This window comes from Rutilus rutilus (genome assembly GCF_951802725.1).
Source record: "Rutilus rutilus genome assembly, chromosome: 12".
Lineage (NCBI taxonomy): Eukaryota > Metazoa > Chordata > Actinopteri > Cypriniformes > Leuciscidae > Rutilus > Rutilus rutilus.
Window position 1 is genome coordinate 13,002,599 of NC_140217.1, and position 23,537 is coordinate 13,026,135.

At 40.0% G+C, this 23,537-nt stretch overlaps 1 protein-coding gene across 1 annotated transcript in view; it reads left to right on the top strand.

Moving 5' to 3' along the window:
* Positions 1-23,537, top strand: part of prkcaa (protein kinase C, alpha, a) — a 179,610-nt gene that overhangs the window by 90,779 nt on the left and 65,294 nt on the right. The window contains exons 4-5 of the mRNA XM_084426094.1: positions 18,000-18,111; positions 18,300-18,428. Of these exons, the coding sequence (XP_084282220.1) occupies positions 18,000-18,111; positions 18,300-18,428 (241 nt within the window). The remainder of the gene's footprint in view (positions 1-17,999; positions 18,112-18,299; positions 18,429-23,537) is intronic.

Sequence of the window (23,537 nt, forward strand, 5' to 3'; positions counted from 1 at the left end):
AATAACACATATAGGGCCCTATCTTGCACCCAGCGCAATTGACTTTGTACACCGACGCATGTTTCATTCCTATTTTGCACCCGCGCAAAGCGCGCTTTTCCCTCCACAGAAGCACGTCGCTAAACTAGGGAATGAACTTGCGCTCTCTGGGCGGTTCAGCGCAAAAAAGGAGGCGTGTTTTGGCGCAAACGTTCCTTGGTGCTATTTTACTGTTCTATAAAACAATTGCGCCACTGGCCAGAAAAAACCTAGTCTAAAGTCAGTGGCGCATTGCGCGTTGTTCATTATGCTATTTTAAGGGCGCATGCTTGACCATAATGTATAGAGTGCACAAACGCTCATACACTGTGATTCTCTAATCTACACAGAAGCAGCAGTTTTCATTTTTGCAAATCATATTATTACAAACGATAGATAGATAGATAGATAGATAGATAGATAGATAGATAGATAGATAGATAGATAGATAGATAGATAGATAGATAGATAATTTATTATAAATATAATAATTTATTATAAAAGCATACATCTAGCTTACACATTTACCCACATTATTATATGCCTGTTTAGCCGAAGCTAATTTGGGTGTGTTTCTCCCATCCCCAATGTCACTTCTCTCTCTTTTACGGCCGTGACGAGAGCGTTGCTCTCCTCGGCTGTGAACCGCTCTTGACGCGCGCCTGGCAAATCCGCCGTTATAATAGCAATACGCCAAGGAAAAAGTGCGTCTGCTCTTAAAGGGAATGTGAGATGATGCTCTGATTGGTTTATTTCACGTTACGCCCAAACCACACCTATGAATAATGAAGCTACTTCAGACCAACCCCTTTTAGATTTGCGCCCGGCGCAAGAGTCATTTATCCCGCCGGGAAAATAGCAACAGCGCCGAGACCCGCCCACAAAGTTACTTGCGCTTTGCGCTTTGACACTTGCGTTTCAGATCGTTAAAATAGGGCCCATAAACTGTAATGTTTTATGTGCAATTATATGATATGCCATATGGCATAATATATGGCATATATTTATAATATAATATATGGTATATATATATATTCGATACAGCAGGTACAGCAGCAGGGAGAAAATTAAACTTACTTACACATTTCTATAATATTAAAGGTTATAATTAACAACAGAGCCCAAACTATTACATTTAGTTGCTATTTATTTTTAGATATTATAATCAACACTCACATAAAAATTGTAAATATGTAAATTGTATACAAGGCAGTTTTTGCATTAACATCTAAATCTAATTATAAAATGATGTTAAAATATATTCATTTACACAGTGGCCATCATAACTTGTTTTCATGACAGATTTATTTAAACATGCATTAAATAATCAAGACAGTTTAAGTAAAATATAATCAATACATAGGCTAATATAGTGCATATGTTTAGTGAAAGAGTTAATTTCTCTAGCGAACTAACAAGCTGTGGACACTGCCTGAGATAAATGTAGATGCTACGTGACATATTGTTTACAAGCTGTTTTATTGACGTCTTTCCCCGGTTGAAACACTGATTGAGCGATTACATAAGGTACCTTTCAGTAAGTACTGTATCTTTCAACATACCTTCAAATGTTCATTCATGTTTATTTTGTAACTAGCATTAAAGAGTAGGGGTTATTGCGTTATCTCGCGCTCCACGCTGCAGTTTGAACTGAGGCATCTATACAGTGATCTGTCACGGCACATCAAAGAACATCAAAATTGCATTTATTGTTTGAATTTCGTGATAAAATGGAAAAAAAAATTTGAGAGATGAGACTTTGTTTATTATCGAAAGTAACAAAACACAGAGCTTATTGCGATTATTGGTGGTTAATGGTGGTTAAAAGTGGTTAATGGGCTACAACTCTGTATTCGTCGGTACACGTATACTGAACCGAAAGACACTTACCGAAATGTGTAATGTTACACCCCTAACATATATATATATATATATATATATATATATATATATATATATATATATATATATATATGTATAAGTGTATGTATGTATAAATGACTAAATGTATTTGTGGTAATTATTTGTTGATGATATGCTGATGTTATAGTTGTTGTGTAGTCCCAATTTAATTAATTAAATCTATTTTATCTCAAAAGTAAAGTGCAAAAAAGAAAGTAATCCTCAGTCACAGGAAGATTCTAAAATAAATGTGGACTATAGTAAAAAACGTCTCGGTTTATATTGTAACGCTTGTTCCCTGAAGGAGGGAATGGATACATTACGTCGATGACTGACGTTATGAGGTCTCACTTGGAGCCCAATCACCTTCGGGTAGTAAGGAAACGGGTCAATGGTGAGTGAGATTTGCATGGCAAACCACTCCCCTGGACATATGGGTATAAAAAGTGGCCTGCAACTCAGGTTTGTGCTGAGGAGTTCAGCATGTGGTACAGGGTTGAGGAAGGACGGGACGTAACGACTCCGTTCCCTCCTTTACGGGAACAAGGGTTATAATAGTAACCAAGGCGTTCCCTTTCAGTCAGTCACGTTTGATGTTTCTTCAAAAAGACTGAAGTTATGGGGTCCCTATGGAAACTGGATAACCTGTTAACAGACAGACAGACCTCCGTACCTGGTGGCACGGAAGGACAGTACTTTCCAAGGGGAAGGTCGATAGCTGATGTTCCTTTGTGTTTTACCCTATTCAGCCATGACTGGTTGGACAAAACTGGGAAAGCGTGCTGAGTCCAGATTGAAAGGGACGCTACGGAGACCACATCCAATCCATAGGGAGGAGTGTGTGGAAATACACATATGGTCTGACCCATGGGGCAGTGTTACATATGTAAGATCTCTGCGGTTGGTCCTTCCTAGACAAGGATGGAACCACTACAGACACTGGGACAGGGCAGAGCAGAATCTGCCCAGGGAAAGACACTGGTTTGCAGACAGGGAAACCATACCATGGAAGAATACACATTTGGTATTCTTCCCACAGTTCCCAAGAGGGAATCACAATATAGGGACATCTAGCCCAGCACAGGGGCTGACCAACATGCATCTCAAGTACTGGGCCTGGCATCGGACGCCTCTGCTGCGTCTGACTGCCAAAGGATGCTCGGAGGAAACTCAACTCAGGGTTCGCCAGGTGGGGAGGCAACACTCCAAGTGACCGAAAATGCCTGCAGGTCCCCCACCCTCTTAATGGACGTGAGCACTATCTTAAGGGACAGGGATCTTAAGCTTGGTTGACTGTAATGGCTCAAGGGCACCGCTCGGACCAATACGTGCTTGTCCTGCAGCAACAGTCGAAACCGGCACAGGGCCAGCAGTACAGCTAGTAACTCGAGACAGTTAATATGCCACTGCAGTCGAGGTCCTGTCCAGGAGCCCAAGGCGGCGTGCTCGTTACATATGGCACCCAAGCCTATTCTTGAGGCATCTGTCGTGACAACAACGTGCCTGGACACTTGTTCTAAGGGCACTCCGGCCCGTAGGAAGGCATGGGCTGAAAGTGTGGTGACAGAACATCGCTTTTTTCCACCTTTGTTGCCATTGGCTTGGCTTGCTTAGTTGGGGAATTAAATTTAACATTTAATTTAATATTCACCAATAATATTGATCTGCCTGCATTGACACAAGAACTGAACCGAGCTGGACGATGACATCACGGTTTACTCCAGAGTGGCTATATATAAATTAACTAAATTAATAACTTTTTAGAACAAAAATGAAACATCACTGAAACCCTATTTTCTTCTGGGAACAAACTTTTTTGCATTATATTCCTGTTATCTCTGTGAAGCTGCTTTGAAACTATCTGTATTTTAAAAAGCGCTATATAAATAAATGTCACTTGACTTTACTTGACAGACCGGTGTGATGATCACCGATGTGTGCTGGAGCGCCATGCCATGTAGCCAGTGCTGAAGCGGTCTCATAAGCATCAATCCAAGTGTTATGACCACAGCTGCGGATGTCATATGCCCCAGGAGCCTCTGAAATTGTTTCAGTGGAACCGCTGTCCTGTTCTTGAATTCATTTGGAGAGTTCAGCACTGACTGAGCTCGCTCGTTTGTGAGATGCACCATCATATTGACCGAATCAAACTCCATACCGAGAAAAGGGATACTCTGCACAGGGGAAAGTTTGCTCTCTCTCCAGCTGACCTGATGCCCCAGATGGCTGAGTTGCCTTAGCACCAGGTTTATGTGTTTGCACAACTGATCTCGAGAGTGAGCTAGAATGAGCCAGTTGTCGAGATTGCAAATTAGAATGTGAATACCCACTTCCCTTGGTGGGGCAAAGGAAGCCTCTGTGACCTTTGTAAAAATGCAGGGAGACAGGAACAGCCCGAATGGGAGGACCTTGTATTGGTATGCCCGACCCTCGAAAGCAAACAGTAGGAACGGTCTGTGTTGAGGCAAAATCAAAACATGGAAGTACGAGTTCTTCAGGCTGATTGCTGCAAACCAATGTTGAGGGTGAACGCACGTGAGGATTTTTTTCTGCATTAACGTCTTGAACGGGAGCTTGTGATGGGTCCGGTTTAAGACATGCAGATCCAACATTGGCCATAACCCACCACCTTTCTTGGGTACAATGAAGTATGGGCTGTAAAACCCTGACTTCATCTCAGCTGGAGGGACCGGCTTTATTGTGTCCTTTGCCAGCAGGACCGCAATGTCCTCACGCAGGACAGGGGCATCTTTGTCTGCCACTGAGGTAAACAGGACACCGCTGAACCTTGTGAGGCGCAGTGCGAACTGAATTGCATGACCGAGTCGGATGAGCCACTGAGACGGGCTGGGAAGCACTAGCCAAACCCCCAGACACTGCAAGTGGCACCAGTGGAACTACAGATGTAGAACTACAGATAGGCAGCTAGGTGATGCAGTGAGTGTGGTGTGACTCTTACCTGGTTTTACGGAAGTGTCAAAGGTTTGGCTGGAGATGCTTGAGGCGGCATCACGGCCTCAAACTGCAAAGTCCTGCACTGTGGCGAGAGAAGAGGGGGTCGAGAGTGAGGAAGTGCAGTGATCTCCTCTCACATTGCACCTCATGTGACCCAGAGATTGAGGAAACATCTTTTATTGAAATTTCGGCAGAACAGAAATAAACTTTTTTCAAAAACAAAAGATTCTCCACCGAGCCCTCCTCCTGGAAAACAGTAGTTCCCTCCATCTCTGGGTCACCTGTCTCACGGATGTTGCTTCGACGACTGCTTGGAGGGTTAAACGGCGGCTGAGATGCGTCGTCTTCCTGCGGGTTGCTCGAAGTTGCTCGGGAGTGCTGCTTGGGCCACACAGGAGCAGATGTAGACGCCGCAGGGGGACGCCCTTGGTGGCGGGCAGGTGGATGGGCAGACCTCGGCGGTCTGGTACCAGCAGAATCCTGGTGGGGTAAGGTGTGCTTGATCGCCTCCGTCTGCTTCTGTAATGCAGAGAACTTCTGGGCAAATTCCTACATGCGAAGGACCCGCAGACTCATCAGAAAGCTTCACAGCCTGTGTGGGAGGAGTGGGAAGCCCATTGGAACTGGCCTGATAGGAGAGCTCCCACTATAATCCGCAGATCATCCTGCCTATTAACCGAAGTGGTTCTCTGTGGTGCAGAGAGACCAGCACGGGGAGGAACGGAGGGGACTCCACCTTTATCAAGGTATTGGAGGCTCAATCTTAACCCTCTGGGGTCTGAGGTGTTTTCTGGGCCCTGGAGGTGTTCTGACATGCTCTGACATTTGTGCTTATTTCTGTTACTTGTGACATTGTCATGGCTAAAGTCTGATTACACTGTATTTAGCACAAACTCTGCTACAATAATATATCAGCAGCATGTATGTAAAAGTTTGTAGTTTTGAGATAATGACATTTATGCGTGGTTTGTGAAAATACAAAAAAAAAAATTGTCACTGAAATAAGGCCATGAAACCCATACTGATTATTTCTTCACAAGACTTTTGAAAATTGTATCATGTAGCCTAGAATAGGGGTGGGCGATATCTCGATATTTACGATATCTCGAGATTTTTTTTTAACTCGATATGGATTTTGACATATCGTATATATCGATATATTGTTTATATTTAATTCTGATTTCGCCACTTTGCTTGTTTGCCTTCTCTGTGCTGTGCTCGCCCCCGCCCTCCTCTGCTTTTGTTCCCCCTCCCCTCGCGTGTTGTCTCCTATTTTTTTACAGTCTATGGTTGTCTCATTCAAGTTAAATGATTCAACCAACCAAGTCCCCCGAGTCCGGTCACGCACATGATCAATCTTTCCCCGCCTAGCGAGTGCTTGAAGTGCGTCAGAAACAGCGCGCGCGCGATCAGTTGTTGTTCGTAATTTGTTGTGTAGCGTCGCCTCTCGCCGCATTGCTTTTGTTTTAGGGCGCTTAACACACTCACACTTAACATGCTCCCCTGTAGAAACGGGCCTGGCAGCTCGCGCCAGGTCTAGACACGGTGAAAGTTTCCTGATTGTGACGGATGGCCGAATTTACATGACACATTATAAATTAGCATTAGCCTACCTATTCTGCTATAGATACAGAGCCAAAAAGAAGAGAAGAGGATAAAGGTGGATAAAGACAGAGGTAAAGTGATGTAATGAATGAACAGTTTATCTAATTGCATAGTAGTAAGATACTATAATTTAATGGCAGTTATTTTTACCTTAAACTTTATGCTAGCAGTTGTTCTGAGTTCTCCAGAGGCCCCAGACAGTGTGATTTTGTAACAATCATGTCAGTTTTTAGATGCATTTTTATCACTTTTAATCTACAAGTGCAGTTTTACTCTACAGTTGTGCAGTTTTTTGGGGGTATATGGCATTTTTTTTTTTTTTTTTTGCCAAAATTAGTAATGGTATTTCTATACAGGTTTATTAAAAATAGTGCAATATTTTTTTTTTTCCTTTATTTTTCAGTTAAATTATTATTTTAGTATACAGGACTTTTTTTTTTTTTAAATGTCACAGAAGCACTTTGTTCCTACATGAACTGCCTACCTATTTGCATTTCAATAAAAAAAAAGACTTTGTGGTATTTGGCATATTTTTGCAGTAGTTTTTGGGGGGTTATTTTTCCTGTAAAGATATCGAGATATATATCGTATATCGAGATATAGCAAAATATATCGAGATATATTTTTTGCTCCATATCGCCCAGCCCTAGCCTAGAATGTTTGCTCCAAAACTATGTGAAAATCATCCTGACTGCTCATTCAGATAAGACAATATATTGATTTAAAATTTGTAAGAGGTGTTTTGTGTAAGAAAGCTTTATGCGAGTAGGCGTAAACACATCCTGAATATGTATGGCTTTTCACACCTGAGAAAGACAAAGACACTCCCCTAATGGCCCTATTAGTAGCTATCAGGCCCTATCATTCTGAGCAACCTTGCACGAAGAATGAGGAGATTTAAAAAAGAATGGCTTTTAGATTGTTTGGATTTATTTACAACACAACATAATCCAAAGATACACAACAAATGACAAAAAAGCACATTATTGAAAACAATGATCCAAAGACAGAGACCTTTGTACCATTCCTAAAAACATTGTACATACCTTTCATTTCCAAGGTGTTTGATTTTCACTTTACCATGTTCATGTACAGAGACTCATGTGAATGTTGAAGTCAGCAGGACTCATCCGGGGCATCTGGTCCTGTAAAAAAAAAAAAAAAAAAAAAAACTGTGACCATAGTGATGCTGCATGATTTTGGGAATAGATTTTAGATTTTTCTGGTTAAAACTGCTTTTTAAAATTAACAGAATACACACACACACACACACACACACACACACACACACACACACACACACACAAATGTTTCCAACAATATATAATGAACAGGTTTGTTGTGCCTTGTAGGCATAGGCTACGTGCAGTGCTGCATAAAATAATAATAACAAATATAGCTGCAAGCAGCCATTACCGGGGCCAAGCAGAATAAGAAGACAAGACATGCCAACATTGCTGAAAGTGTCAGATCAACTGCAACAATCAGCAATTAAAGACATTTAAAGAAGATTTTAGGTGAAATTGCTGAAAAATCATATAAAGAGTAATTAAAAATATGATTTAATGGATTATCACTTTTGACCAATAGGTGGCGCAGTCACAAAACTGATGTGATGTGGTCAGAGTGAAGTGACAATGAGACAAACAAAGTTTGGTGTTAATATGTCAAGCCATTGCAGAGATAAAGCCTGAATAGTCCTTTTGGCATCATGCCTAAACTTTGCTGCTGCGGTATACGAAAACGGTTTTGTCAATCGACACGAAATCCATAACTTTGAGTCGGCACGGTCTGGAGATGATACGATTCGATTTTGGTGAAAATCGGACAAACGGTCTAGGAGGAGTTCGAAAAAGTAGGTTTTGAATGAAAATCAAGATGGCGGACAGGAAGTTTGGCCAAATAAGGAAAACTTGGTATCTTTGTTCTCAGCTTGACCCAAGGAATCTATTAAGACCAGTTGCATTACAATAGGCCAATGTATTCAAAAGTTAATAGCAGTTTTGGAAATTTTGTTATATCTTTTGACCACTAGGTGACGCTGTCTCGAAATATTTTGAGTACTTTCAGGGGATGGTGCTGATGGCACATTCTGAGTTTCGTAATATTACACCAATGCATTTGTTTAGTATAGCATTTTATTTCACAAAACTGTATTGAAGTCAATGGGAATTTCATGTTTTGTTCTTTTATAGCGCCACCAAAAGGCTGAGTCCCACCATTTTTTTTGTGTGTCCTCAGAGTGAGCCCATACATATGTGTGTCGATTTTGGTGAAAATATCTCAATTCGCTTCGGAATTATACACATTTATATGAAAAAACACGTAAAAAATGACTGACACATGACTTTGATTGAATTTTACTACCCCTTACTATCAATATTTTCGCATTTGGGCATTGGTGTGCAGCTATCGACCTATGTTTCCAAACTTCTGACGGTGGTTTCGTCTCGATCGGACTAGCGGTTTCGAAGATATAGCCAAATGTTTTTTAAGCGCTAAATAACAACGCTACACAAACCATAAAGCGAAATCTAGCATGTTTGGTATCGTTGGACTCGGCAAGGATTCAGGAGTCTAAAGAGATGAGTTTCGTGAAAATAAGTCGACCACACCCAAAGTTATAAGCATTTGAAGAAAAAAATTCACCACTACGTGGCGCTGTTTCGAAACTTCTCACGCTCCTTCAGGGCATCGTGCTGATGAGCCATACCATGTTTCGTAACAATCCATTCATGCATTCTTAAAATACAGCATTTTAGCACAAAATTCAAAATGGCCGACAGCCAAAATGGCCGATATGGTAAAATTGGATATCAGTCGACTCAGCGTGTTGGCCTGAATCTAACGAGACCAATTTGATGATTTTTGGGCAAACTATTCAGAAGTTGTAAGCAAAAATAGCCATTTTTCATATCTCCGGACCAGTAGGTGGCGCTGCGCCGAAACGCAGCATGTAGCCTCAGGTCATGCTTGTGATGACATGTGCCAAGTTTGGTCTGAATCCAATAAAGCGTTGCGGAGATACAGCCTTACGTCTGGTTTCGCAAGCGCTACTTAAAATTTGTTTGTGGGTTTTTTCGAAAATTGCTAAGCGAATCAACTTGAATTCCATAACTTTTTGTCGGCATGGTCTGTAGATGATCTGGTTCAATTTTCATGAAAATCGGAGCAACGGCCTAGGAGGAGTTCGAAAAAGTAGATTTTTCGAAAAATTCAAAATGGCGGACAAATTTCCATGACGGAAAATGACGTCATAGGGTGCGATCGAATCATCTTGAGCTAGGGAATCAGAAGAAATGGGAATTTTGTTTCTAGCCCTTGTGGTTCAAAAGTTATTAGCATAAACATGAGTGCAAATTTGGACAGCTGGTGGCGCTAGAGGGAATGAGTTGGAGACTCCAAATTTGCTATGGTGACTGTTCAGTCTGCCCTCTATCAGTGTGCCAAATTTCATAACTTTCCCGCAAGCGGTTCTATGGGCTGCCATAGACTCCCAGAGCGGAAGAAAAAGAAGACTTATTTTTGGTACGCCAACAGATACAATAGGTGCCTACGCACATTCTGTGCTTGGCCCCTAATAATAAGGGAACCTTTTTGCCATTTATAGCGCCACCTATAGTCCGATCTGCATGAAACTCGGCACGCTTGTTCACCATGTCATGACACATATGCTCAGCGATTTTCGTGATGTTCTGAGTTTTCATTTGGGATTTATAGGCTTTTTAGTGTATTTTGCCACGCCCCTTTTCTAAATGACCCTGTTACAGCCACCCAAATGCAAAAGTTCAACTTTTTTTCGACAATTATTGATCTAGAGAGTCCAGAGAATTGTCCTAGACTGGTTTGGTTCCAATCGGGCGAAAAACCAGGGACTAGTTCGCAAAGGTAGGTTTTGGACAAAATTCGACATAGCAAAAAATTTCCCCTGCCTAATCAAAATCGGAGATAGCCATTTTGTCCGCCTTGAGCCAAGGATTCCAACGATATAAGACACTTGATCCTGGGACAAACGGTCTAAGAGTTATGAGCAATTTTGAACTTTTGCTTGCTGTAGCGCCACCTATGGGCCAATCGGGGTCATACTCTGATAGGTTGTCCCCAAATTGAGGCCTACCATCTGGCCAGGTTTCACGTCTCTAGGCCTTACGGTTTGGCCTGCACGATGCGTTTTACGAATCCTTACAATTACAATAGGGTTTCAGCATTTCATGCTTGAACCCCTAATAAGAATGAAGGCTTTTTGCCAGTTATAGCGCCACCTATGGTCCGATCTCCATCAAACTCTGCATGCTTCCTCACCATGTTCTGACACATATGCTCATCAATTTTGGTGAAGTTCTGAGTTTTCAATTGGGATTTATAGGCTTTTTAGTGTATTTTGCCACGCCCCTTTTCTAAATGACCCTGTTACAGCCACCCAAATGCAAAAGTTCAACTTTTTTTCGACAATTATTGATCTAGAGAGTCCAGAGAATTGTCCTAGACTGGTTTGGTTCCAATCGGGCGAAAAACCAGGGACTAGTTCGCAAAGGTAGGTTTTGGACAAAATTCGACATAGCAAAATATTCCCCCTGCCTAAATCAAAATCGGAGATAGCCATTTTGTCCGCCTTGAGCCAGGGATCACAGTGGTGTAAGACACTTGAGTCTAGGACAAATGGTCTGGGAGTTATGGGCGATTTAGTACTTTTGCACTAAATCTGTAGCTGTGGCACAACGTAAAATTTGTTTGCGCGGTATTCGAGAACGGTTTGACGAATCAACACGAATTCCATAACTTTTTGTCGGTACAGTGTGGAGATGATACGATTCGATTTTGGTGAAAATCGGACAAACGGTCTAGGAGGAGTTCGAAAAAGTAGGTTTTGATTGAAAATCAAGATGGCGGACAGGAAGTTCGGCCAAATATGGCAAACTTGGTATCTATGTTCTCAGCGTGACCCAGGGAATCTATTAAGACCAGTGGCATTTCAATAGGCAGATGTATTCAAAGGTTATTAGCCTTTTTGGAAATGTTGTTATAACTTTTGACCACAAGGTGGCGCTGTTTCGAAACTTCTCACGCTCCTTCAGGGCATCATGCTGATGAGCCACACCATGTTTCGTAACAATCCATTCATGCGTTCTTAAAATACAGCATTTTAGCACAAAATTCAAAATGGCCGACAGCCAAAATGGCCGATATGGTAAAATTGGATATCAGTCGACTCAGCATGTTGGCCTGAATCTATCGAGACCAATTTGATGATTTTTGGGCAAACTATTCAGAAGTTATAAGCAAAAATAGCCATTTTTCATATCTCCGGACCAGTAGGTGGCGCTGCGCCGAAACGCAGCATGTAGCCTCAGGTCATGCTTTTGATGACATGTGCCAAGTTTGGTCTGAATCCAATAAAGCGTTGCGGAGATACAGCCTTACGTCTGGTTTCGCAAGCGCTACTTAAAATTTGTTTGTGGGTTTTTTCGAAAATTGCTAAGCGAATCAATTTGAATTCCATAACTTTTTGTCGGCATGGTCTGTAGATGATCTGGTTCAATTTTCATGAAAATCGGAGCAACGGCCTAGGAGGAGTTCGAAAAAGTAGATTTTTCGAAAAATTCAAAATGGCGGACAAATTTCCATGACGGAAAATGACGTCATAGGGTGCGATCGAATCGTCTTGAATCAGAAGAAATGGGAATTTTGTTTCTAGCCCTTGTGGTTCAAAAGTTATTAGCATAAACATGAGTGCAAATTTGGACAGCTGGTGGCGCTAGAGGGAATGAGTTGGAGACTCCAAATTTGCTATGGTGACTGTTCAGTCTGCCCTCTATCAGTGTGCCAAATTTCATAACTTTCCCGCAAGCGGTTCTATGGGCTGCCATAGACTCCCAGAGCGGAAGAAAAAGAAGACTTATTTTTGGTACGCCAACAGATACAATAGGTGCCTACGCACATTCTGTGCTTGGCCCCTAATAACTTATAGCAGCCTATAAATCTTTCAAAAGCAACATTTCAGAGTACCAACTACGCTAGATAAAAATATATTGATTATCATATGTTACTTCAAATGTTTCCATTCGTTATGATGATATGAAATGAGATTAGAGTAAAAACATGAAGCCTAGTGTTTGGTGCGTTTTGCTTTTCAAACGCACAGCGCGCTCCACATTCAAACGCATAGCGCGCTAGAAAATATGAAACATTATGGTTACCATATTATACATATCTACGTTTGAGCAGATATCCACAAACACAGTATTTAACAGTAAACACGGGTCTAAATATTATAATATTCACGATATATCTAGCAACAGTTCAACTGCAATGTGAAGTTTATGCAACAATAACATAAACTAATAATTAAGAATTTCTTACCTTACATCTTTCTTGTCTTCAAATCGCGTTCTTCTTCTTCTGAGGTAAATCCAATGTAAGCTCACGGCGTGTCTTCCAAACTCGACAAAAAGCAGAGACTTGTGAAGTTTGGTGCTTTGCTTTTGAGGTAACGAGCGCGATCGCGTTCCATGTGGAGATTTGCATGTGAATCTCTTTTGCGCGCGTGGGCGTGGTCAAATTAAAAGTAATGAGCAAGGGTTTGAGATACTGGACATCTTGTTGGTTTTATACAAATTACTTAAACAGAGAATATTTTTTTTTCAGTTTGAATCCAATCATTTAAAAGTACACACTTAAATGTTTATAAAGATATATGGCTCATAAATGTGTGACACATATTCGCTGAGTTTTGTTTCAGTTTATAGACGTGAAAGCACACTCTGTTTATTTTCTTTATTTTACAAAAGCACAATGTTTTGATTTGATTGTAAGTGGACATACAAAAGTAGACATATCACAGATTCTTTTTTCATTTTTCTTTTTTCTGTATGACCATAAATGACAGAGTAATTTAAGTTTATTGTGCTACTATGTGAAGAAAATCCAGCAAAATGTGCCGGCGCGTTTGCCGACCTCAGGGGGTTAACATCACAATGTCATGTTCCCACAGTGAGAACAGACAGGGACAGGAAGCTACCGCATCCAGAAACACGCAGGTGAAATGCCATCTTGAAAAAGACACAATGATACCTGTGCTTTGCTCTTTTAGGGAAACTGCTTATTTCTGTTGAAGCACCCAGGGGTGAGATCGCTGCACTGTGCAATCATGGGGCAAAAACACAACTGAATGCACCTTATCTCCAAACATTGAACTTCTCCTCTCAAGTGAAGGCAGATTGGCAGAGTGCTGTAAAAACAACCTGAATGTTGAATGAGCTGAATGAGTGAGTTGCCGGCCATCTTAAATAGCCGTATATGTCCGGCTTGGAGTGGCTTGTCATGCAAATCTTACTCGCCAATCTTCATTAGCCCATTTTCTTACTACCAGAAGGTGATTGGGCTCCCAAGTGAGACGACTCAGATGACTCAGTCATCAACGTAACCTTGAACGTGACTGACTGAAAGGGAATGAAAATTCTGTCATAATTTACTCACCCTCATCCCTTTCTAAACCGGTATGATTTTTGTTCTTTTGTGGAACACAAAAAAAGTTTAGCAGAATAATAGGAACATATAAAAGGAATATATTTCGGAAGCAGCGCAAACATGAATACAGTATCTTACAAAAGTGAGTACACCCCTCACATTTCAGCAAACATTTTAGTATGTCTTCTCAAGGGACAATACTATAGAAATGAAACTTGGATATATTTTAGATTAGTCATTGTGCTGCTTGTATAGCAGTGTATATTTACTGTCCTCTGAAAATAACTCAACATACAGCCATTATTGTCAAAATAGCTGGCAACAAAAGTGAGTACACCCTAAGTGAACATCTCAAAACTGTGTCCAAAGTGTCAATATTTTGTGTGAGCACCATTGTTATCTAGCACTGCCTTAATCCTCCAGGCCATGGAATTCACCAGAGCTGCACAGGTTGTTACTGGAACCCTCTTCCACTCCTCCATAATGTCACAGTACATATTGGAATCCATGTTTCCCTCAATGAAGCGCAGCTCCGCAGTACCAGCAGCACTCATGCAACCCCAGACCATGATGCTACCACCACCATGCTTGACTGTAGGAAAGACACAGTTTTCTTGGTACTCCTCACCAGGGCATTGCCACACATTCTGGACACCATCTGAGCCAAACAAGTTTATCTTAGTCTCATCAGACCACAGGACATGGTTCCAGTAATTCATGCTCTTTGACAGGTTGCTTTCAGCAAACTGTCTGCAGGCTTTCTTGTGAACCAGCTTCAGAAGAGGCTTCCTTCTGGGACAACAGCCATGCAAACCGACTTGTAGCAGTGTGCGGCGTATGGTCTGAACACTAACAAGCTGACCTTCCGCTTCTGCAACATCTAAAGCAATGCTGGCAGCACTCATGTGTCTATTTTTTTAAGCCAGCTTCTGCACCTGACGCACAGCACGAGGACTCAACTTCTTTTATTATTGACCCTTGTGAGGTGACCCAAAAGAGTTAACCCTCTGGGGTCTGAGGTGTTTTCTGGGCCCTGGAGGTGTTCTGACATGCTCTGACATTTGTGCTTATTTCTGTTACTTGTGACATTGTCATGGCTAAAGTCTGATTACACTGTATTTAGCACAAACTCTGCTACAATAATATATCAGCAGCATGTATGTAAAAGTTTGTAGTTTTGAGATAATGACATTTATGCGTGGTTTGTGAAAATACAAAAAAAAAAATTGTCACTGAAATAAGGCCATGAAACCCATACTGATTATTTCTTCACAAGACTTTTGAAAATTGTATCATGTAGCCTAGAATGTTTGCTCCAAAACTATGTGAAAATCATCCTGACTGCTCATTCAGATAAGACAATATATTGATTTAAAATTTGTAAGAGGTGTTTTGTGTAAGAAAGCTTTATGCGAGTAGGCGTAAACACATCCTGAATATGTATGGCTTTTCACACCTGAGAAAGACAAAGACACTCCCCTAATGGCCCTATTAGGAGCTATCAGGCCCTATCATTCTGAGCAACCTTGCACGAAGAATGAGGAGATTTAAAAAAGAATGGCTTTTAGATTGTTTGGATTTATTTACAACACAACATAATCCAAAGATACACAACAAATGACAAAAAAGCACATTATTGAAAACAATGATCCAAAGACAGAGACCTTTGTACCATTCCTAAAAACATTGTACATACCTTTCATTTCCAAGGTGTTTGATTTTCACTTTACCATGTTCATGTACAGAGACTCATGTGAATGTTGAAGTCAGCAGGACTCATCCGGGGCATCTGGTCCTGTAAAAAAAAAAAAAAAAAAAAAACCTGTGACCATAGTGATGCTGCATGATTTTGGGAATAGATTTTAGATTTTTCTGGTTAAAACTGCTTTTTAAAATTAACAGAATACACACACACACACACACACACACACACACACACACACAAATGTTTCCAACAATATATAATGAACAGGTTTGTTGTGCCTTGTAGGCATAGGCTACGTGCAGTGCTGCATAAAATAATAATAACAAAAGTTTATTTTCTTTATTTTACAAAAGCACAATGTTTTGATTTGATTGTAAGTGGACATACAAAAGTAGACATATCACAGATTCTTTTTTCATTTTTCTTTTTTCTGTATGACCATAAATGACAGAGTAATTTAAGTTTATTGTGCTACTATGTGAAGAAAATCCAGCAAAATGTGCCGGCGCGTTTGCCGACCTCAGGGGGTTAACATCACAATGTCATGTTCCCACAGTGAGAACAGACAGGGACAGGAAGCTACCGCATCCAGAAACACGCAGGTGAAATGCCATCTTGAAAAAGACACAATGATACCTGTGCTTTGCTCTTTTAGGGAAACTGCTTATTTCTGTTGAAGCACCCAGGGGTGAGATCGCTGCACTGTGCAATCATGGGGCAAAAACACAACTGAATGCACCTTATCTCCAAACATTGAACTTCTCCTCTCAAGTGAAGGCAGATTGGCAGAGTGCTGTAAAAACAACCTGAATGTTGAATGAGCTGAATGAGTGAGTTGCCGGCCATCTTAAATAGCCGTATATGTCCGGCTTGGAGTGGCTTGTCATGCAAATCTTACTCGCCAATCTTCATTAGCCCATTTTCTTACTACCAGAAGGTGATTGGGCTCCCAAGTGAGACGACTCAGATGACTCAGTCATCAACGTAACCTTGAACGTGACTGACTGAAAGGGAATGAAAATTCTGTCATAATTTACTCACCCTCATCCCTTTCTAAACCGGTATGATTTTTGTTCTTTTGTGGAACACAAAAAAAGTTTAGCAGAATAATAGGAACATATAAAAGGAATATATTTCGGAAGCAGCGCAAACATGAATACAGTATCTTACAAAAGTGAGTACACCCCTCACATTTCAGCAAAAATTTTAGTATGTCTTCTCAAGGGACAATACTATAGAAATGAAACTTGGATATATTTTAGATTAGTCATTGTGCTGCTTGTATAGCAGTGTATATTTACTGTCCTCTGAAAATAACTCAACATACAGCCATTATTGTCAAAATAGCTGGCAACAAAAGTGAGTACACCCTAAGTGAACATCTCAAAACTGTGTCCAAAGTGTCAATATTTTTTGTGAGCACCATTGTTATCTAGCACTGCCTTAATCCTCCAGGCCATGGAATTCACCAGAGCTGCACAGGTTGTTACTGGAACCCTCTTCCACTCCTCCATAATGTCACAGTACATATTGGAATCCATGTTTCCCTCAATGAAGCGCAGCTCCGCAGTACCAGCAGCACTCATGCAGCCCCAGACCATGATGCTACCACCACCATGCTTGACTGTAGGAAAGACACAGTTTTCTTGGTACTCCTCACCAGGGCATTGCCACACATTCTGGACACCATCTGAGCCAAACAAGTTTATCTTAGTCTCATCAGACCACAGGACATGGTTCCAGTAATTCATGCTCTTTGACAGGTTGCTTTCAGCAAACTGTCTGCAGGCTTTCTTGTGAACCAGCTTCAGAAGAGGCTTCCTTCTGGGACAACAGCCATGCAAACCGACTTGTAGCAGTGTGCGGCGTATGGTCTGAACACTAACAAGCTGACCTTCCGCTTCTGCAACATCTAAAGCAATGCTGGCAGCACTCATGTGTCTATTTTTTTAAGCCAGCTTCTGCACCTGACGCACAGCACGAGGACTCAACTTCTTTTATTATTGACCCTTGTGAGGCCTGTTACGAGTGGAACCTGTCTTGGAAAACCTCTGTATGACCCTGGCCACTGTACTGTAACTCAGTTTCAGCCTAGATTTACAGTAAATATATACTGCTATACAAGCAGCACATTGACTACTCTAAAATATATCCAAGTTTAATTTATATTGTATTGTCCCTTGAGTAGATATACTAAAATGTTTGCTAAAATGTGAGGGGTGTACTCACTTTTGTGAGATACTGTAGTACGTCAGAAATAGAATGGTTTATCTAGTTTCTGTTGATTCTCAGACTTAATCTCCTGACTTATTCTCTCTCTCTTTCTGTGTCTTTTTAATCTGTGTAGGACCCTAGGAGTAAGCACAAATTTAAGATCCACACTTATGGCAGTCCCACGTTCTGTGACCACTGTGGATCTCTTCTATATGGGCTCTTACACCAAGGAATGAAATGTGATTGTAAGTACAATACTAAACATTTTAGCTCAGAGGAAGCGATTTAAGATCATTTAAGAAGTTATTTTAGATGTAGCCCATAACTATATCGATATGCAGTATATGCAGTAATCATTTGATTAATTGTTGGAATATTTTATACTTTAAAATAAATGTTAAAATGTTACATGCAAGATATAATGTGTTCACAGCCTGTGATATGAACGTCCATAAGCAGTGTGTGATGAATGTTCCAAGCCTTTGTGGAATGGACTTCAAAGAGAGACGAGGGCGTCTTTACATGAAGATTGAGGTGATCGGAGACAAAATGCATGTCACAGGTGAGTTTCGCTGTTTTTCCATGACCAAAGATACAATAGTGTAAAACATGTTAATGCTGTTGCATATCTCTGTTCTTCATATTCGTTATCTGTCCTTTTTGACACATCCATTCCTGTACAACACAGAGCCCTGCACACAACATGCAGAAAAAAATAGCGCAAGTGAATTAAGAAATTGTTGATCGGCTTGGCCCTCTGTAATTTCACAGCTGGACCACCAAAAGTGTTAGGTGGAAAAATCCTAATATGGAGAAAACAGACATCTACATACTGTGACACAGCACAAACTGAATTGGCAGATTTAAAGGATTTTATTTCCTCAAAAAAAAAAATTTAGATGTTTGTTGTCAAATTATAAATTCTAAAAATCTAAATAACATTAGAACTGTTTACTTTTTATTTAAAAAAAATGTTTTTCCTTTTCAACACTAGAAGTGCCAGAATTCCATAACTACTAGAACTGCCGCAGGCGGTCATTTTGAGCGCTAGATTCCAAACTCTAAATCTTTAATGATAAATACCCAATTGAGAGATTAATGCATTTATTGTATCAGGCTGTCTTTTAAAAACAAAACAACACCAAACTGTACATTTAAACAAGTTTAATTATACATTTATAAATAAATAATATCCGTAGATGTCCTGAACAAAACGACGGAGTAGCCTATGTTTTCATGTTTCCACTGTTAGATCGCGCCCGCGCCCGCGCCCGCGCCCGCTGACACACACACACACACACACACACACACACACACACACACCATATTCCAGCATTGCAATCTTGACATTGCAGCCTGTTCATTATAGCCATAATAAAATATAATAATAAAATAGTCAACCTAACATATAAAAATTCCACTGCTCTGTTTGTCAGTAGCCTAGTACAATTCGTACCATTTTGCCCATGTGAAGAGGATGATTTTTTCTGTCGATATTGGAACGTGAGTGAAGTACAAAGCCTATAATAAAGAATAGTTTACCATCCAAATACATCGCAAATGTTGAAACATTTTGATTCTAATTAGAGAGTTACGTGAGCCTAACGCAGTTTACTTTCACTTTCGCTTATAAAGTATTTCATTTTGGCATGTTTATAGTTATTTTTTTCATTCTTGTTCTGTTCTGAATATCATTACATTTAAATGATTTGTTGTTGAATATGTTTAGTGTTTTTTTTTACCACATTTTATTGTTGTGTATATTGGTATAGCCTATAATAATACCGCGAAATTCAGTGCGGTCAATATGACCGTCTATGGCCGAAATAGGTAAATATGTTAATTTGTTTTTTTGCCTTATGTGTAATTTATATGAAAAAACATTTTAAATGAAAATACAGACACTTTTAGGAAAAGTCAGGTACCAGCAGGATTGTATTTATTTTTTCAACAAAGTTATTGCAGATATAAAATTCAAAACAGTCAAAATGACCGCCATGGCAGTTCTAGTGTTAAACATAAAATATTATACAGGGCTCACAAAATTTCAAAATCACTGGTAGCCCTTCGGGCAGGCACTGTTCAGGTTTTGGTAGCCCGAAATGAATTTTACTAGCCCAAATAAAAACACAGTTTGGGCGTAACGTGAAATAAACCAATCAGAGCGTCATCTCACATTCCCTTTAAAAGCAGGCGCGCTTGTTCCATAGCTGCTTGCTATTATAACGGCGGATTTGCCATGCGCATGCCAGGAGCGGTTCACAGTCGAGGAGACTGACGTTCTCGTCAGGGCCGGAAAAGACAGAGAAATGACACTGTATGGAGATGGGAGAAACCCACCCAAATTAGCTTCGGTTAAACTGGCGTATAATAATTTAGGTAAATGTGTAAGCTAGATTTATGCCTATTTTTTCACATCTTCATGGACACCACAATGATTTCCCTTGTGTGGAATATTTTTTTGCAAAAATGGCAACTGCTGCGTCTGTGTAGATGAGACAAGCAAAGTGTATGCGCGTTGTGCACACGCTACATTATGGCCAAGCATGCACCCTTAAAATAGCATCTGAATAACGCACCACTGACTTTAGACTAGGTTTTTCCTGGTCTGTGGCAGAATTGTTTTCTGGAACTGCAAAATAGCCCCATGGAACGTTTACGCTGGAACACGACTCCTCTTTTCGCTGAACCGCCCCCGGGAGTGCAAGTTCATTCCCTAATTTACCGACGTGCGTCTGTGGAGGGAAAAATCCGCTGTGCGTCGGGTGCAAAATACGAATGATACATGCGTCGGTGTACAAAGTCAATTGCGCTGGGTGCAAGATAGGGCCCTTAATGTAAACGTTGATTGTGCACACACAATGTAACATTATTCAAATAAGTATTTGTATTTTCCCAGATTTTTTCAAGATTTTTTTTTTCACTTCACTTCTCTGTCTCATGAATTATACGGAGTAAAGCACTAACTGACAACTTATGTAATACTTTATGTAAAATAAGTTATAGAATCAGAAGTTATTTTGTTCTACATATTATGTCAAAAAAATAAAGATTTCTGAAATGTTTTTAATTTAATATTACATTCATTTTTTTTTTTTTTTATACAGTCGGTGAAATTTTATTTTTGTTCGAGTCTTGTGTCATGGATGTTGTGTTAAGCATTCCAATTTGCAATGCGCATCAGTTTGAGGCTGTGGCTAGTGTCAAACTTAAGCAACTACAATCTAGCCTTGTTGATGAAATGAAATGAGATAATATGGATAATTCCAGATGCTGATTTTGTGATACTCTGTGTTGTGATGTCACTAGCCTGTTACCCTTAACATTACATTTAGTGTGCATAGCATTTGTACAGCTGAATTGAGCTCTGTATTATAACAGTGCTGTCAGTCGAAGAGTGTCAAACTTAAGCAACTACAATCTAGCCTTGTTGATGAAATGAAATGAGATAATATGGATAATTCCAGATGCTGATTTTGTGATACTCTGTGTTGTGATGTCACTAGCCTGTTACCCTTAACATTACATTTAGTGTGCATAGCATTTGTACAGCTGAATTGAGCTCTGTATTATAACAGTGCTGTCAGTCGAAGAGCCTGAAGGCCCAAGTCTGCCGGAGCTGCACCTGCACAATCAGCCTGATTACAACGTGCCAGCTAACCACACACACACACACACACACACACACAGCTGCAGTGTGATTTAGTCTGTGTGACGTTCACTGGCTGAGGAAGAAAATGCCATTAGCAGAATGTCAGACCGATGAGTTCAAGAATAGATCACAGGCTGCATTCACACTCACACATATGCGCTTGTACATATAGAGGACAGTATTTGCTTGTTGGTGTGTGCATATGTGCATATGTTATGAGTATGTGCATGCATATGTGTATGTTTTTGGTAGTGATGATGACATGGTGTGTTGTCTATGTTGACAAGTCAAGCCAAATTTATTTATATAGCTCTTTTCACAGTACACATTGTTTCAAAGCAGCTTTACAGAAAACCATGATGATAATATTTATAATATCTTAATATCTTCATGCCTTATAGTCACATTTAGCAGACTGGAGCTGGGCAATAATATAGTTTACATTTTATGACAATATAAGCAATCAAGCATTTGATATCGGCCTACACGAGTATAAGACATTCTTATATATTAAACTTTATATAAAGAGCTGGGTGAAAATATATAAATATATAAATAAATAAAAAAAAAAATATATATATATATAAATCAGGGAGTTGAGATTTGATATGCTATAACAGTTCTGTATGCTAAATCAAATATATTTAAACTAAATAAATATATGTAAACATCTCTACAACCATGTAAAGCTTGAGGTGAGAAGGATGACAAGTTAGAAGAGTAACATAATAATGCAAGCAGAAATATCTGGAAATATCTAACCAGAAATGTATGAGTCTGTTAATAGCCAGTATGTGGACACACCCTTATATTAAATGTGGTTTTTTTTTGTGTGTTTTTTTCACAAACTAGATCTGTGCAAACCCTGCCCATGGTGAATTTCATTGGTCAATTCAATCACGCAGTCACCAAGAAAACAAGAAATGTTCAGAATTCATGGATTCATTTCTGAGTTCAGAAATTGAGGATGCATTCAAATGGGAAAAAAAAACAGTGGTTTAGGTTAGGGTTAGTGGTTAGTTAGTTGTTGTTGTTTTTTTCAGCATTGTGTAGGCAATCAGCATTGCGATTGAAATGACTAATGAAATCTTTAGAGTTGGATGCAGGGTGAGGTTTGCACTTAACTGGTTTGCATAAATAATACATGTTAAATATAAGGGGGTGTCCACCTACATTTGTCTTTAGTGTACATACGTTGGTTGATAACATAACTGCAATAAAATAATAGCCTATTTATCAAATACTTGTTTATATAGGATATAGAATGTATTTTATATTGATTAAGCTGTACAGTTTTGGTTATTGAGGGGGTTACCACACCCCATCTTATTTCTGAATGGCAGCAAATCCCTGTACAACATCTTGTAGAAAGGCTTCCAAAAAGAATGGTGGTTGTTTTGGAAGTGTGATTTCCATGCATCAGGGAGGTCAAACACTGACATTTGGTGATGGGACCTGGCTCATTGTTCCAGTTCATCTCAAAGGTGCTCAATAGGGTTTCAGGCCTGGGTTTTGTGTAGGCCCATTACATTTTACTTCACTTTGTAGATACTGTACAGGCACTGTCATTTTGTAAAAAGGCCCTCCTCAAGCTGTTGCATTAAAGTTGGATGCACATAATTCTCTAGAATGTTATTGTGTAATCTATAGACCTTATGCGCCAGAGAAATGAGGGCACCGCCATCTTTAGAATATTGTCTTTTAACTTCCGTTTTTGCGGTCGCTCTGTATATTTCTATGGCATTGCTGTCCAGGAGTAATTCGCTTTTGAAGTGGATTTACTTAATGTAAAGTTAACGAGAGTTATCATGAGGACTGTGAAGTTTAAAGCAGATTTTAAAACGAGCCGTTCATTAATAAACACGCAGAATTGCTGTGAAAATACAGACCGGAAGTCAAAAGACAACGAGCGCAGCGCTGAAAAGGGGCGGGGCTACATAAGGTCTATAGCATTAAGATTTATCATTACTGGAATAGCCAAAAGCCATTATTAAGAAGGTATTAAGATGTCTTTTGGCA